Raw genomic sequence first — 18,719 nt, forward strand, 5'->3', positions numbered from 1 at the left:
TACTGACCTCCAATTGAACCAGCACCATTTGTTGAAAAGGCTATCATTTTTCCACTGGATGATTTCAGCTCCTTTGTCAAAGATCAAGTGACCATAGGTGTGTGGATTCATTTCTGGGTCTTTAATCCTATTCCATTGATCCGCTTGCTTGACATTGTACCAATACCATGCAGTTTTTATCACTATTGCTCTGTAGTAAAGTAAAAATATGGAACGCTTCATGAATTTGCATGTCATCCTTGCTGAGGGGCCATGCTAATCTTCTCTGTGTCATTCCAATTTTAGTATATGTGCTGCCGAAGCAAGCACATAGATATTTTCTTTATTTACATTTCAAATATTATCCTCTTTCCTGGATTCCCCTCTGAAAACCCCCATCCCATTCTCCCATCCCCAGCTCACCAACCCATACACTCCTGCTTCCCTGTCCTTTCATTCCCCTGCATTGAGGCTTTGAGCCTTCACAGGATCAAGGGCCTCTCCACCTATTGATGTCCAACAAGGTCATCTTCTACATATTCAGATGAATCCATGGGTCCCTCCATGTGTACTCCTTGGTTGGTGGTTTAGTCCCTGCGAGCTCTGAGGGTACTAGTTGGTTCATATTGTTTTTCCTCCTATGGGACTGCAAACCCCTTCAGATCCTTTGGTCCTTTCCCTAGCTCCTCCATTGGGGACCATGATCTCTGTCCAATGTGGCTGCAAGCATCCACTTCTGTATTTATCAGACACTGACAGGGCCTCCCTAGAGACAGCTATATCAGACTCCTGTCAGCAAGCACTTGTTGGCATTACAAATAGTGTCTGAGTTTGGATGGATCCCCAGGTGGAGCAGTCTCTGGATGGCCTTCCCTTCAGTTTCTGCTCCACACTTTGTCTCTGTATCTCCTCCTATGGGTGTTTTGTTCCCCCTTATAAGAAGGACCAAAGTATCCACACTTAGGTCTTTCTTCTTCTTGAGCTTCATATGGTCTGTGAATTGTGTCTTGTGTATTCCAAGCTTCTGAGCTAATATCCCTTTCTTGCTGAAAGCAATCTAAAGATTCAATGCAGTCCCCATCAGAATTCCAACTCAGTTCTTCACAGAGACAGAAAGAGCAATTTGCAAATTCATTTAGATAAAAATCACTTGGACAGAAAAATCTAGGATAGCAAAATCTATTCGCAACAATAAAATAAATTCTGGGGGAAATCACCATCCCTTACCTCAATCTGAGCAGTTGTGATAAAAACTGCATGGTACTGGTACAGTGACAGGCAGGTAGATCAATGAAATAGAACTGAAGACCCAGAGATAAACCCACACACCTATGGTCACTTGATCTTTGACAAAGGAGCTAAAACCATCCAGTGGAAAAAAGACAGCATTTTCAACAAATGGTGCTGGTTCAACTGGTGGTTATCATGTAGAAGAATGCAAACCAATCCACTCTTATTTCCTTGTATAAAACTCACATCCAAGTGGATCAAGGACCTCCACATAAAATCAGATATACTGAAACTAACAGAAAAGAAAGTGGAGAAGCATCTTGAGCACTGGGCACAGGTGGAAAGTTCCTGAACAGAACATCAATAGAATTGACAAATGGGACCTCATAAAATTTCAAAGCTTCTCTAGGGCAAATGACACTGGCAATAGGACAAAGTGGGAACCAACAGATTGGGAAAGATCTTTGCCAACACTATATCTGATAGAGGGCTAATATCCAATATATACAAAGAACTCAAGAAGTTAAATTCCAAAGAACGAAATAACTCTATTAAAATGGGGTACAGAGCTAAACAAAGAATTCTCAACTGAGGAAACTCAAATGGCTGAGAAGCACCTAAAGAAATGTTCAACATCCTTAGTCATCAGGGAAATGCAAATCAAAACAACCCTGAGATTCCACCTCACATCAGGCAGAATGAGTAAGATCAAAACTCAGGTGAAAACAGATGCTGGAGAGGATGTGGAGAAAGAGGAACACTCCTCCATTGTTTGTGGGATTGTAAGCTGGTACTTTGGAAATGCTTGGCGGTTCCTCAGAAAACTGGACATAGTACTACCTGAGGACCCAGCTATACCACTCCTGGCCATATACCCAGGAGATGTTCCAACATGTAACAAGGACACATGCTCCATCATGTTCATAACAGTCTTATTTATAATAGCCAAAAGCTAGAAAGAACCCAGATGTCCCTCAACAGAGGAATGGATACAGAAAATGTGGTACATTTACATAATGCTTTACTACTCAGCTTTTAAAAACAATGAATTAATGAAATTCTTGGGCAAATGAATGGACCTAGGAAAATATCATCCTGAGTGAGGTTGCCCAGTCACAAAGAACACACACTATATGCACTCAATTTTAAGTGGATATCATCTCCCACTATTAATGTATGGGGTTTGATGTGTCTTTTAAGATTTAGTTAATGTTTATTTTACAAATGTATTAGATGCATTTGGGCTGTTCATGTTGAGAATTGAGACTTTGATGAGTATGAAGTGTCCTTCCCATTCTGTTTGCTTACTTTTCGTTGAAAGTCTATTTTATTAGATATTAGAATGGCTACTCCAGCTTGTTTTTTGTAGCCTCTTGCTTGGAAAACCATTTCTAGACCTTTAGTCTGAGCTAGTGCCTATCTTTGTTTTTGAGGTGTGTTTCTTCTATGCAGCAGAATGTCAGATTGTGTGTGTGCATGTGTGTGTGTGTGTGTGTGTGCGCGCGCGCGCTGCGCGCGCGCGCGTGCACGCGCTTATGTCTGTATGTGTTTGAGAATTATTCATTTCTTCTGTTACTTGTGTGAATTTACCCACCTTTTGTGGGAGTTTTCCTTCTAGTATCATACATAGGGCTGGATTAGTGGAAAGATGCTGTTTAAATTTGGTTTTGTCATGGTATATCTTATTTTCTGAATCTATGGTGATTGAAAGTTTTGATGGCCCAGGACCATCTGGTCTTTTGAGTCTCTTTTGAGTAATCAGGTATAATTCTGACAAGTCTGCCTTTATATGTTCCTTGGCTTTTTCCCTTGCAGCTTTTAATATTATTCTTTGTATTGCACATTTAATGTTCTGGTTATTATAGCATGAGTGGATTTCTTTTATGATCCAACTTATTTGGTGTTCTATAACCTTCTTGTACATTTAAACCCATGTCTTTCTTTAGGTTAGGGAAAACTATGATTTTGTTGAAGATATTTTGTGGGCCTTTGATCTGGGAATCTCCTTCTTTTATTCCTATTGCTTTTAGGCTTTGTCTTTTCATAGTGTCCCAAATTTCCTGGGTACTTTGTGTGAGAAAAGTTTAGATTTGGCATTTTCTTTGACAGATATATCAATTTCTTCTTTCATATCATTTACAACTGAAACTCTCTCTTTCATCTCTTGTATTTTCTTGGTGATGCTTTCATCTGTATTTCCTATTCTCTTTCCCAGGTTTTCCATCTCCAGGATTCCTTCAGTTTTTGTTTTCTTTACTACTTCTATTTCCATTTTCAAGTGTGGAACAGTTTTGGTCATTTCCTTCCTCAGTTTGCTTGTGTTTTTCTGATTTTCTTTATGTTTATTCATTTCCTCTTTAAGTGCATCTATGTCTTTTTGGTTCTATTTTCTTGTATTTTTTTTTACAGGATTTAGTTTTTCCTCTTTAAAGGCCTCTATTGTCTTCATAGGATTAGATTTAAAGTCTTTAATAAAGATTTTCTTGTGATTCATATGTGTTTAAATATTCAGAGCTTGCTAAACTAGGATAACTGGGATCTGGTGGAGCAATATTACCCTGGCTTTTGTTGATTGTGTCTCACATTGGCCTTTAGCCATCTGGTTGTCCTTGTTATTGGCAAGACTGGTAGTCCCTGTTGGCAGCAGGGCTTTGGGACTAGAGGTAGAGCTGATCATTGCTGGTGACAGCAGGCCTCTGATTGCAAGTGGTGCTGGTTATCCCTTGTGGCTGCAGACTTCCATGGTTGCAGGTAGAGCTGGAATTCCCTGATGGCTTCAGATCTCTGGTTGTTCTGGGTGGCAACAGGCTTCAAGGGATGCAGGAACAGCTGTTGTTCCTTGATGATTTCAGGCCTCCAGGCTTACAGGTAGAGGTATGGACTGGAGACAGAGCATAAGGGCAAACGTCACAGCTCCTGAGATTGCTGGGGGACACGATATGCAGGAGATTGAGTTGTAGGGATCACAGGTGGTTGTCCTGAGTAGTGTCAGGCCTCCAGGGATGCAGACAGAGCTGTGACCCACAGAATGGAGTGTAGATCTGGGTTTGCAGGCAGAAGTGTGGACCACAAGATGTAGCACAGTGGGGTTAGGGAAGTCCTAATACAATGAGGTAAAATTTTGGCTTTTTAGTTTTATTTAATAGGGAACCATGATTAATAAATTGCCACAGGTTTCATGGGAGTCTGGACTTTGAGCTTTTCAATAGTTTGGGGACTGTTAAAGACTATGGGGATTTTACCTGGTCCGCAGCTGTTAGGATTGTTTCAAAAGATTGTGGAATCTTCATGAGGAAGAGCCTTACTGGAACAAGTGGGTCACTGGAAATGTGTTGGGGTATGGTTTCATGCACTGTGTATTCAGATGCTGATTTCTATGCCCAGACATCTAGTTGCAGTCCAGAAATTGACATGCTTAACCATCTTTAAAATCTGTTTATATATATATATATATATATAAACAGATTTTAAAGATGGTTTATATATATATACATATGTATGTATATATATATATATATATATATATATATATATATATATATATATATATATATAATTTGACCACAACTAATTGGTTAATAAAAATTTGATGAGCTAATTAGCTGTGCAGAAGAGAGTATGGCAGGACTCCCAATCCCAAGTTGGGGTTACCAAGGACAGAGGCAGAGTAGATAAAGACCAGGAGGAGAAGAGGTATGGAGAGACCTGCCATGGTGAGAGAGCAGCGGATAAGGACACACATGAACCAGAGGGGGCCAAGGCAGAACCAGATGCAAATAAGGGGCATCTGTCTGGGCATTAACAGCCTAGTCAGCTTAGAATAGCTCAGAATATGCCCAGCTTAGTCTTGCAGCTTTTTATTGAAAATACCAGGAGCTAAAGCAAATTGGATTAGAGCTTAGAAAAACCAACAATTACTTGTGAGCAAAAAGCGTATAGAAAACCCCTAAAGAATTAGCCCTACAGGAATGAGCTTTGAGGTTGTGTAGCTTGGCCACAGGTCCTGTTCTCTCCTTTGCTTCCTCAGTAAAGCACTGTGGTTATACTTTCATGTTACTATTTCTGCTGCCATGTCTTTCCCACCTTGATGGTCTATATCCTTCTGGGGCTGTGAGCCAAAACACGCCCTTCCTCCCTTAGGCTGCTTTGTCAGGATGTTTTATCACAGCGTCAGGAGAAGAAATATGGAATTCTCAATGTGGGGTCCATCTTGCTATATTTATGCTATCAGAAAATACCCTGTTATGGAGAATTACAGAAATTTTATTTTGGGGGGATTTGCAAATAAAAGACAAGCTATTTCTGCTGTCTGTCTTTTGTTGAGGAACAATATTTTTTCCAAGTGGGTTTTCTATTATTGTACTGATGTTGCTTATTGTCACAATACCTTATTGTTTGGGGGATGTATACTTTATGTATTTGTGTGTGTGTGTGTGTGTGTGTGTGTGTGTGTTCTTGGTTCTACACTCCTGTTTCCCAATATGTCTACATTCTTCAATACAAACATGGAATCTGAAGAGGCTACCTCCTGAAGGCAGGGAGGATTCCCAGTTGAGGGATATTGTCTATAAAGGTATGTAAAACATAGTACTCATCTAAAGGAAAGGAATGAGGGCATGGTAAGGAAAGACTAGACGACAGCATGATCAAAACCCAGCACAGAAAACAACAAAAGCTGCAGTTCTGTGTCTGTCATCTGTTCCAAAGGCTTAGGTACCCTGACTGCTCCAGCTTGGCTCCCTGTAGCACACAGAGCCTCTGCCTTGTCCTTCTCCTCACCTTGTGCACATTTACCCTTGGCAGATGTCCTACAGTTCTGCATCTCCAACATCCTGGGATCTCCACTGCAATCTAGGCTTCACCGTCCTTCACAGCTACATGCAGGGACTGGGACCCCACCACACACTGCCTGACCTCGGCTGCTCTCCATGCCCCTCCCCAAGTCCTTCATCTTTCATGCCTTCAGATACAGTTCCAGGTGGACAATTGTGCCAAGTTGTAACGCCAGCTTGACACAGAGCCTGTGCCCACCATCCCTCACCTGACCACAGCTGCATCAGTTCTGACCCCAGGGAAGCACCTCAGAGGTAGCTGCTATTGAGGAGCAAGGACTCAGTTTATCCTCTTCTTGCTTCATGTAAACTTGCATCTTTACATATTGGAGCCTTTGATGGTTAGGGATTTGCCATCAAGATACTTTTTCCAGGGTCACTGCATCAAGTGGCAAGTTTAATAGCACTGACTTCTTCAACAACTACACCAGCTTCCCTGTGTGCATTCTGTGTACACTTTAAGCTTGCTCTCACACCTATACTCTGCCAAGCCAATTAGTCCATTTTCTGTACATCTGACATTACTCAAGTTCTCAGGTCATGGGCATAATGAAGTCACATTCTTGGCCAAAATATATGAATAGCTGTGGTGAATCTACTTCCTGGTAGATTTTTTTTTGTTCTCCTCTGAAATGCCATGAGCTATGTGTGCACTGCCCACATTTCTCTCAGTGTTCTTGTCTTCAGGCTTCTAGCAAATGCTGTACTAAGTTCTGCTTCCAACACACTGGAGTTCCTCTATCCTAAAGGACTAAATTCTCCCTTCTAGACAGAAGTCACTTCCAGAGCCTCTTGAACCACATTTATTTTACAACCACATGGTCAGGTTTTCCCTAGCAAGAACTTTTCTAGATGGTATCAATTTATGTACTAGGTTCTTTTCTTGGTGCTGTGATAAACTACCTCAAAGAAAGCACCTTGAGGAAGTCTCTTGGTTTGCAATCCCAGAGTAATATGGCCAGGAAGATGTCAAAGAGGTGGCAGTAGGCAGGGACTGCATGGTACTTTGAACAGGAGACTGGTTGGTCACATTCTAGCTGAACTCAGGAAGAAGACCACAGGACAGGAAGTAGGGCCAGGGTCCACAACCTCAGGACCCATCCTAGTGACCTGCTTCACCGAGGCTCCATATTGTAAATATTCCAAATCACCCCCAAAAATATTTGCCACTGGAGATTGAGGATTCAAATGCAGAATCTGTAGGGACAAATCAACCTCAAATGACAGCAATGAGGGACACATGAGGTAAGAATGTTGAGGATACTTACCAACCTCAGTCTTTCAGTTTAGAGTGAGTTTATGGATTACATTAATGACAAGAAAATAAAACAGTAAAAGCAAGCCATTTGTGGAGGATGCAATTATTATTATTTTACATTTATTTTGTCTACATTGGTGGGAGGGTGCAGACACCTTGTAAATAAAGTTACAGGCAGTTGTGAGCTAGAAATTGAACCCAAATTTTTGGAAGAACAGAAAGTACTCTTAACCACTGAGTCTTCTCTAGTGACAGTCACGGTGTTTTGTCACAGAAATAGGAAACAAACTAAGACAGTTTGAGGGAGGTACCCTGTGACTGACATTTAGATTTCTATTAAATAACCCATGTATTTTGCAAGCATGATTTTTCTCCTCTGTAGAGTATCTCTGGCTAAGTTCCTTTTCACTTTAAACTTTTACTGTATTTCTAAGTGAAATAGAGTAATACAACTTTTCCTCCTCCCTCTACTTCCCAAAACTGCATCCACATTTCCCATGTTCATTTTTTTCCTCCTTTCATTATTATCATTACAGTCATGTATGTATTCATATATAGCATAAGAGATGTATAGAATTAATTATGTACACACATGTGCAAATGCAACTTGTGAAATACATTCTTTTTTCCCCATTTATTTATTCATTTTACATCCAGAGTACTGCCTCCTTGTTCCCCCTCACAAATCCATCCTGCACTCCCTTCTTCATCTCCTATGAGAGGGTGGGGGCCCTGAGTATCTTGCCCACCCTGGTGTATAAACTCTATGCAGGACTAGGTGTATCCTCTCCCACTGAGGCAAGACAAGGCAGCCCCAGTTAGGGGAATGGGATCCCCCAGATAGGCAACAGATGCAATTCATTTTTATTAGTGCAAGAACAGGTGTTTCTATTGTCTTTAAAATTATCACTCTAATTACTGTCACTAGTTACAGAGAAGCAACAATGAATCTCTAAAAGTATTTAATAAAATTTATTATTATTATTTCATTTATGTGTAAGTGTGACTGTGGCCATAGATATATGTACATGAGTGTTCCTGGAGGCCAGAGGCTCAGATACCCTGGAATCGGAACTATAGACAGTGGTGAGCTACCTTACAAGCATTCTGGGATTTGAACTCAAGTCCTCTGGAAAAGCAGCAGTGCTAATTATGGCTAAGCAATTGCTCTTGCCCCACAACAACATATATATACATATCCCCAGGAACCACACACACACATATATATGTGTGTGTGTTTGTGTATGTATACATATGCACACATATATGTGTGTGTGTATGTATACATATGCATACACATACAAATATACATATATGTGTGTGTGTGTGTTTGTATTATGTATTTTTGATGTTGGAAATTACTCATCATGTTACTTATCCAAGTACTTAGGTGCATAGAACTTTTCTTTTATTCTTTCTTGAACTACATGGCAGTGACTTGACAGTGGCATGCAGGGACCCTAGAAAGCTGGCTCAACAGTTAAGAGCACTGACTGCTCCTCCATAGGACCCTTGTTTGATTCCCAGCATCCACATGGTAGCTTAAAAGAATCTGTGACTTCATAGCACAACAAATCAAAACCCAGTGACTGTTTTTAAAATCTGTGCATTCTGGAGTACTATTCAGCCATTAGAAACAATGAATTCATGAAATTCTTAGGCAAATGGATGGAGCTAGAGAACATCATACTAAGTGAGGTAACCCAGACTCAAAAGGTGAATCATGGTATGCACTCACTAATAAGTGGTTATTAACCTAGAAAACTGGAATACCCAAAACATAATCCACACATCAAATGAGATACAAGAAGAAAGCAGGAGTGGTCCCTGGTTCTGGAAAGACTCAGTGAAACAGTATTTGGCAAAACCAGAACGGGGAACTGGGAAGGGGTGGGAGGGAGGACAGGGGAAGAGAAGGGGGCTTACGGGACTTTCGGGGAGTGGGGGGGGGCTAGAAAAGGGGAAATCATTTGAAATGTAAATAAATTATATCAAATAAAAAAAAAAGACAAAAAAAAAATCTGTGCATTCTAGCACACAACTTTAAACCCCATACTTGGGAGTCAGAGACAAGAGGGTTGCAGTGAGTTTGAGGCCATTTTGGTCCACACAGGGAGCTCCAGGATAGCCAGAACTACATAGAAATAGTACATTCATTCATTCATTCATTCATTCATTCATTCATTCATTCATGCATACATATGTGCACATGCACACACATATAATCTTGTTCTTAAAAAGATATTCAGACATTTTCCTTGAAATAACATTATTGCTCTCAGACTTTATTGTGTATTAGCCACAGACAAAATACAGATATTTTCTATGGATTTCTAAAACAGAACCATTCTGAGTCTGCTTCTCTAAATGTCCTTATTGTAAGTTAGCATGGGTAATCAAAATAAATATAAACATGGGAGATCAACATAAAGGTGTTCATGGAAAGAGACAGAGTGCATAATGTCAGGCAGATCCATTGATGATATTTATTACAAAGTCATAGTGAATTTTGTGGAATGGTATTAATAAAGGGAGTCAACAAGACATCATTAAACATCTTAGGAGAGTTTAGACATCTTATTCTTGTGGATAATAATCACACAAGTATCAAAGCAAGCATTAAGTTGGCTCCCTCTCTATTTCTTTCAGAATTGTCCTTAAAATATGTCATATTATAAAAACAAATGCACATTTTCATATAACTGTGGTGCCTACAAAGAAAAACCAATGAAATATTCCAGATTTCTGCACAGGTACAACTATACTTTTAAACTGCAGAAAGAGCTTCCAGAGCAACAGGTAGGTGAATATAGACCAGGCAACTGTACCATATCCCACAGTCTGAGAACCATGGAGCCTTGCACCAGAGCAGACAGTAAGAAAGTTCTAAGGAAAGCCAACCCAGGCTGATGGGCAACAAGAGATGTTAGAAACAGGAACAAAGCACTTCCATCTCCCCAGGAACCAACTTTCAGATCAAGCCATCAACTCAGAGTGACAAGGTATGCGCAAACGTTCGTTCTCTTATTCAGTCAGGTAGACAAGCTGCTGAAGTTCCGCCAGAATATTAATCCTGAATTCATCCCAGAGAGTGTCCAAGGCCAGCCTTCAGCTCAGTCCACAGGGTGACCCAAAGTCCTGTGTAAACCTCAATCATCCCATTTGTCTCTGCAGGGCCCCCATGACTTCCTTGTTCCTCAGGCTGTAGATGAATGGGTTCAGTACAGGGGTGACAATTGAATAGAGCACAGCCACCACTTTGTCCCTTCCAGGAGAATGCAGGGAGTGTGGCTGTGTGTAGGTGCAGAGACCAGTGACATAGAACAGGCTGGCCACGGTTAGGTGTGAGGAGCAGGTGGACACAGCTCTACTCTGTCCCTGCCCTGAACCCATCTGGAGTACAACAGCCAACACCCGAGCATAGGAAGCTAGGATGGCCAGGAAGGGTAGCAGCACAAGGACAAGGACACTCATGACAATCATATGCTCATATTGGGATATGTCTTCATACACCAGTGGCAGGAGAGATGGGACCTCACAGAAAAAGTGGTTGACAATTCTAGATCCACAGAAGGGAAGATGAAACACATACACTGTGTGCACTAAAGCATTGATAGAGCTGCTGCTCCAGGCACCGGCAACCATGGAGCAACAGATCTTCCTGCTCATGAGCATAGGGTAGTGCAGGGGCTGGCAGATGGCTATGTATCTGTCATAGGACATGAAGCCCAGTAGGAGAGCTTCACATCCTGCAAGGGTCAAAAACATAAAGACTTGGATCTCACATCCAAGAAAAGAAATGGTCTTGGTGTCTGACAGGAAGTTGACTGCCATCTTGGGCACAGTGGTGGAGATGTATATCATGTCAATGATGGAGAGCTGGCTGAGGAGGAAGTACATGGGAGTGTGGAGTCTCTGGTCCAGCCTGATGAGGTGGACCAGTGTGATGTTGCCTATGAGAGCCACTGCAAAGAGGATGGAGATGACTGTGAAGAGGAAGGTGTCCATGTGTCCATACTGGAAAAGGCCAACCAAGGTGAAGTCTGTCCCACAGCTGTGGTTTCCTGTCTCCATGGCTTAGACTGACCCATCAGAGAATATCCAATCTGAAAAGGGCATGGCCTGGTGAGGACTATCCTTGAGGATACATTTCTGGACTAGCTGTAGGGCACTCTCTTCTATCCTTGTTTTAGACATTCATCTATTGAAAAACACTTTTAGTTATTTTTATTTATTCTAATTTTGCAAAATAGGTAATAGTTACAAGTTCTAATGTAAGACCTTTCTCTTTCAGAAGGTGCATATAGTATGCATGCATTAAGTCATGGGATCCCTTCTCTCTCCCCTTCATACCTCCTGGTCATTTCTAGTGTGTGAGGTCTGCAAGCTCTTCCCCTCAAGGTTTTCATGAATACAAACACCCTGAGCTCTTTCTAAGGGATTCTTGTTACAGTCACCTCTGGGCTTTTAAGAGGTTTACTTAATTTTTTGACACAATTGTGTATAGCTCATGTTGGCTTTGTAACATTCAGTAGCCAAGCATAAAATCAAAATCTTATTATCCTCCTGCTGCTACCTCCCATATGTTAGGATTAAAAGTGTGCACTGTCACACCCACATAATGATATACCAGATCAAACAAAGATTTGCTTCAGGATAGGTGAACACTCTTCCTACATTACAATAAAAGTGAATTTAAAAAACACTGAGACGCTGTTTCTCACACCACAGTAAAGGTTATGCTAAGCACATTGCAATGTCCTGCCCCATAGCTCTAGGGTGGTGATCCACATCTATTTGCCCGTGAGATCACAGATAAGGCCAGCACCATATGTTCAGCCACACATAGCCCTGTTTATTTGAATTGTCAGTCAGCCTCAAACCTTACAGAGATGAGGTGATTCTGCATTTTTTCCCCGATCATCATAGACTCAGCAAGGAGCCTGCTATCAATGGAATGAACAGCAGATTGGAGATTTCTCCACTATAGTGCTGCCTTTTCTTGCAGCCTCACCAGGAGCACAGGTCACTAGCCTTAGTGTTCAGTATGAATTTGAAGACAGATGTGTCATTCATTCTACCATCAGATGATTTACCAATGAACAGTAACTCACTGAGGTACCCAGAACCTGGAAAAATGGTGAAACTAAGGACATGAAAATAGCAGTTTTCTCCCAGGAAAGTTAAAAAATTTCAAGTAAACAATAGAATTAAATGCACCATGTTTTATATACGTATTTACTGTAAGCAATGAATTAAAATCTTGCTATTTTCAAAGTATTTTAGAAATGCAATAGAATCTGCTGCATGTCAGGAATATGGTGGAATATAATTATAGGATATCTTTAGTTTTAAAAACTGAGGTCTCAACCAGAAAGAGTTGTGTTTCCATACTACGAGAAGGCACCCAGTGACTCTCTCTGGTCCTGCTCCTTCAGGGGAGAATTTGCACCATACATGTGGTCGCATGCAGGAACATTGAGCAACGGTTCTCATCCTTAAACCAGTGAGATGGTTGTGCTCTTCAGAGCCTGGCTACAGACACTTTCACCATGCACATGTTGTTAAAGCAATACCTAGAAATGCTTCTAGCCTGGAATGAATCTAAACCAGAACACGAGCCAACAAAGTATGCAGTGTGCCGTAGAAGGTGATGCCAATCAGATGTACCTGAATAAGCAGGGTAGGATGAGCTGTGTCTTCTCAACAGTCCTCGGTCAGTTCTGCTTCACTTCAATACCTCACTGGCTGCAGGGTTCCTTGATTGCTGAAGGAATAAACTGGGAACAAACCTTCTGGTCTCCATCTATCCTAAGCTTTGACCATGGCCTTTCTTCCAGATTTCTAGGTATATAGGCTGTGCATTATTTCCTAGAATAATCCATTAAATAACAACTCAACTATTGTCTATACTGCCTTTTTTGTGCAGATAAGTCTTATGTCGAGAGAGTTTCCAGTGGAAAAAAACATACAAAGGCTAACTTTCTGACAGTTCTTGCGCACTGAGACACGATTACTAGGTAGTACACCTGTGGCTTCCTCAATGATCTTTTAAATGAAATTATGATATTTGTGATTATTTGTTACCAAACAGACATAGGAAAGGAAAGTGATGTGCTCTGAGGAATGTATCCACCTGAGCCAAGTCTTCTGAAATAGAAAGGCTACACTCCCCTGGCCTCCAATCTCAACTGTATTTTAGGAACTCTGCCTACTCTATGAACTTGGAAGTTACTACTTTGACCTTATATAAATAGACCTTCGGTCAGCACTAAAACCTTGAGTGGAAAGTAGAATTGACATAAAATCGCTGTCATTTTTCTAACCCTGGAAAATGCTTTGAATGTCTCCAAGGATCTGGCTACCTGGTGAAGGTTGGACTCAGGGGTTCTGGATCAGTCCTTCTGGGAAAACTAGTCTCTCATCCACAATTAAACACACTGTGACAGAAGATGTGTTTCATTAGAACTGCTGTCTACATTCCATTTCAGAAAACATTTAAAATAGAGTTCAGAATTAATGCTCAAAATTTTGTTTGCATTAATAGCACTTACATTTGGAAATTTGAAAACTCTGGTCCTAATATTCATATGAGATACACACAGCTGCTCATAAATAAGGTGCTGAAAGGTATAAATAACCCAAAACAACTGTATGATATTTTAGGAGGTGAATAACCCAGGCTTTGGTATGTTCCAGTATTATAGCATCTCTCCCTGATAACTACTTGATAACTGAAGTTCCCAGAATCCCAGGTATACTCAAATGTGCTGATACTTCATTGCATCCCATGGAGAATGTATTGGGCTGTTTCTAAGTGCTCACTTAGTCTCTCCCTGCTGCTGCTGCAAAAAAAAAAGTTATTTAATTGAAGGGAGTTGCAGTAAGACTGAGTGGAAGGAATGTCCTTGCACACTGACATGACATCAGTGACCCTCACTCAGGTGGAAAAAGAGAAGAAGCAGAAGCCTGGGCAAAGTGACAACTGGAGTTGGGACTCAGAGGAGGCCAATGTGGGTTCTCCCTGCCTCACAGGGAGCTGGCCCTCAGGTTCCTAGCACATGACAATATAACATGTTACAGCAGTGCCATTTCAGGAACCTTCATATTCAGTGAATGCTAACCAAGGTTTTGGGGAGGAAATCTATGCTGGAAATATGTCTAGGATATGAAAAAAAGCAATTGATTGTTTTGGATCTTATCTAAGGAAGCAGAAAACAAAGTCAAGTGTATTCTGACAAGTCCCCCAGCCCACCATGTGAAAAGCCCTGGGACTGCAGAAGGGGTTTGGTAATGATACAGAAGACAATAGTCAGTAACAAGAGCATGGACTGGTGATGTGGCTCACCATAGTTAGGGTGATCAGGAAGACCAGCACTGGCATCTCAGGACCCATGTACCAAGCCTAGTATCCTGCTAGTACCTGTATCCCAGCTGCTAGCTTGGCAAAGACAGGAGGATGACTATTGTTAGTTAGTTCAGTTTAGCTGAGAAAACATGATCCCCAAGTTCAGGGAGAGTCTCTGCCTCAAAGTAGGAAGTGGAGAGTGATAGAAGAGGAGACATGACCCTCTTCTGTCCTCTATATCTGTGTGTCTGTGTGTCTGTGTGTGTCATTACGTCTATATGTGTGTTCATGGTTCCACACTACTCTTCCCCAACATGTATACACTCATGAATACAGGCACAAACACAAACACACAGACACACAAACACACACATACACACACATGCACACACAATAAGTAAATTAGACCTTCCACAAACAATAACCCATTGTGACAATGAACAACATAACTACAATAAAATGAAACAACCCTGAAAAAATACTGTTCCCAAAGGAATGATGGACAGCCTAAGTAACTTGCCTCTTTCTTCCGAATACTACAAAATCAATTTTCTAATTGTCCATTATGATGTATTTTCTGATAACATAAATATACTAAGTTAGATTCCAAATTGAGAATCCTATGTGTTATTTCTTCTCTGGATGCTGTGATAAAACATCCTATGAAGCAGCCTAAGGGAGGAAGGGTGTGCTCTGGCTCACAGCCCCAGGAGGATACAGACCATCAAGGTGGGAAAGACATGGCAGCAGACAGAGAAAGGATGGCAATGTGCAGAAATCCGTACTCAGGGAGCAAAGCAGTGACCAGGAACTGTGGCCAAGCTACACAACCCCAAAGCTCATTGCTGTAGGACTAATTCTTTGGGGTTTTCTACACTATTTTGCTCCCAAGTATTTGTTGGTGTCTCTATGCTGTGCTCAAGTCAGGTATAGCTCTGTGCATTTTTAATAAAGGCTGCAAGTCTAAGCTGGGCATGTTCTGAGCTATTCTGACCTGACAAGGCTGCTAATGCCCAGACAAATGTCATTGACCTGGTCATGCCCTGGCTCCCTCGGGTCCATGTGTGTCCTCATGGCTGCTCTCTCATCATTACCTCATGGCAAATTAACTTGTTCTTGCAAGATGGTCTCTCCATACCTCTTCTCTCCTAGTCCTTTTCTAGTCTGCCTCTGTCCTTGGTACCCTACAACCTGGGATTGGAAGTCCTGTCATATTATATTCTGCCCAGCTAATTTTCTGATCTAAACCTTATTAACCAATCATCGTTGGTCAAAACATTTTTTTTATATAACATAGAGACTGGAGATCATTGACCATGCCATCTTCTGGCTGCAGCCAGATGTCTGGGCACAGAAATCAGCATCTGAATACACATTGCACAAAACCATCCCCCAACATACTTCCAGTGACCCACTTGTTCCAGTGACACTCTTCCTCATGAAGATTGCACAATCTTTTGAAACTGCACCTTCATCTGCGGACCAGGTACTTAAACCTGTGATACTTTGGGGAATATTCCTCATTCAAACCTTTACATTACATGTCTGGTTCTTATAGGCCACTTCTTGATGCAAAGGGTATTTTGTTCAATATCAAAGTCCCCATAGTCTTTAACAGTCTTTAAACTGTTGAAAAGTTCAAAGTCCAGACTCTCATGAAACCCAAGGCATGGTTTCCTATTTAAAAAAAATTAAAAAGCTATTTGATATCTCCAATATATCTAGAACTGCCCTACCCCTCTTTGCTTTATCTTGTGTTCCATACCTCTACGTGCAATTGTAGATCTTCACTCCATTTCCTGGGCCACAGCTCTGTCTGCATCGCAGGATGCCTGCTGTTAACCAAGACAACCAAGTGAAATACCCAAAACCCAACCCCCTGGTCACTGGGTCCCCCAGAAATTCCAAAATTCATGAGGTCTGCCCTGTTCCCTCTACAATTCAATGTCATTCCATAACTTCACGTGCAATCCCAGAGGTCCTCTGCCTTCAGGGAACACCAGCTTTAATTGCAGAGGCCTGCTGTCAACAGGAACTACAAAGCCTGCCAACACCAGAGACAACCAAATGGTTAAAGTCCAATGTAAGAACAGAATCAAACAAGCTTCTCAGGGACTCCCAAGCCAGCCTCGGTGTGAGTGCAGGGGGACTTAAGCAACCTCAGGAGTTGAGGTAGAGAAGGAGGATGAGAAGGAGGATGACCGCAGCCCCTGATTCCTGCTTCAAGTCACCATTGCCGTGAGGCAGGCACCGTTCACTTGCTTGGACCACATGAGGCCAGTGATGGGTCTGGCCTTCAGTGACATCATGTCTTACAGCTACTTTCTGATCAGTGCTTTCAAAGATGGCAAACCTACGCTCTGACAGGGAGATGCAGGAGTCTGGATGGGAACATTTGGGGGTCATAAAGGTGCTGTTTGGGTTGCAACCTTGAATGAAGATGCCACCAAAACTGCTACAGCAGCTGCAGACTTCACAGCCAACGTGTGGGATGCTGTCTCAGGAGATGAATTGATGCCACTGGCTGATAAACACATTGTCAAGACTGTGGATTTAACACAGGATAGCAATTACCTGCTAACTGGGGGACAAAAGAAACTGCTGCACATACATGACTTAAACAAACCTGAAGTAGAACCTAAGGAAATCAGTGGTCACACTTCTGGTATTCAAAAGACTCTGTGATGTAAAAAGAAAAAAATAAAAATCTCTTCACCTGTTGATAAAACTGTTCAGCTGTGGGATCATGCCACAATGACAGAAGTGAATCTCTACATTTTCTTATGTCTGTTAGGAGCATGGACTATATTCCTGAGGGAGAGATCTTGGTCATTACTTATGGATGATCTATGGCTTTTCATAGTACAGTAAGTCTGGAGCCAATTAAACCCTTTAAAGCCCCTGAGACCATCATCTCTGCACCTCTTCATTCAGAGAAGAAATTTCTAGTTGCAGGTGGAGAAGACTTTAAACTGTATATGTATGCTTATAATAGTGGAGAAAATTAGAATCCTACAAAGGTCAGTTTGGTCGCATTCACTGTGTGAGATTCTGTCCTGATGGTGAACTCTATGCCAGTGGTTCTGAAGATGGGACATTGAGATTGTGGCAAACTGTGATAGGAAAGACCTATGGCATGTGGAAATAGGTGTTTCATGAGGAAGACAGCAGGGAACTGTTAAAGGCAAAGGTCAATTTTCCAGAAACAGCAGAAGAGATGGAGGAAATTGCTTCAGAGGATTCCTTTTCCATCTGTTCCTCATCTCCTGTTGTTAAGGCCTGAGGATCAACCGTGTGCTGCAGATACCATATTGTTCATGGACTCAACAAGCAGAGACAAGCATTAGCTTTTAGAGTTACTATCTGCCTATAGCAAAGAGGGCAGAAAATATTGGGGCATATGGATTAGCTCCAGTGAACAAACAACTACCCAGTGTTACTCATGAGACAAAATAGCTGAGTGTATGAGGTGCAGGCAGGAGAATTATGTTCATGCAGTACTGTAGCCTGCTGTCTGGGATGAAAAGCCAACTGACAATTTCCATTTTACCCCTAAATTTCTTGTAGATGCTCATGTTATGAAGAACAAAAATATATTGTTTTTCTGACTTTTCCCTTAAATAAGAATGCCTTTTTCTCTTTGCTTAGTTATGAAGAAGAGGAAATACATGATAAAGTAACTGGCTTGATCTCTCTCATTGTACACTGACTGCTTCTGAGCATCTAACATTTTTTAAATCACCTAAATAAAATGCCTCTATGAAGATGATAGAAGCCTTTAAAGAGGAAACAAATAAATCTTGTAAAGAAATACATGAAAATTCAATCAAACAGATAGATACCTTCAAAGTGGAAATGAATATATATAAAGAAAAATCAGAAAAATGCAAGCAAACTGGTGAAGGAAATGACCAAAACTGTTCCACACTTGAAAATGGAAATAGAAGTAATAAGGAAAACAAAAACTGAGGGAATCCTGGAGGTAGAAAACCTGGGAAAGAGAGCAGGAAATACAGATGAAAGCATCACCAGCAGAATACAAGAGATGAAAGAGAATTTCAGTTGTAAATGA

General features: G+C 41.3%; 1 protein-coding gene, 1 non-coding gene and 1 pseudogene across 2 annotated transcripts; 1 reads left to right on the forward strand and 2 right to left on the reverse strand.

The window, feature by feature from the left end:
• Positions 1–202: 202 nt before the first annotated feature.
• LOC127695775 (U6 spliceosomal RNA) lies at positions 203–309 on the reverse strand. The gene has a single exon (XR_007980122.1). It is a non-coding gene; the product is annotated as a U6 spliceosomal RNA (small nuclear RNA).
• Positions 310–10,452: 10,143 nt separating this feature from the next.
• LOC127695535 (olfactory receptor 2AK2-like) lies at positions 10,453–11,373 on the reverse strand. The gene has a single exon (XM_052197756.1). It carries the CDS (start codon positions 11,371–11,373, stop codon positions 10,453–10,455), a length of 921 nt encoding a protein of 306 aa, XP_052053716.1.
• A 2,828-nt stretch (positions 11,374–14,201) lies between these two features.
• Positions 14,202–17,930, forward strand: LOC127694434 (serine-threonine kinase receptor-associated protein-like; annotated as a pseudogene).
• Positions 17,931–18,719: the final 789 nt, after the last annotated feature.

Source organism: Apodemus sylvaticus, chromosome 10 (assembly GCF_947179515.1).
Source record: "Apodemus sylvaticus chromosome 10, mApoSyl1.1, whole genome shotgun sequence".
NCBI classification, from domain to species: domain Eukaryota; kingdom Metazoa; phylum Chordata; class Mammalia; order Rodentia; family Muridae; genus Apodemus; species Apodemus sylvaticus.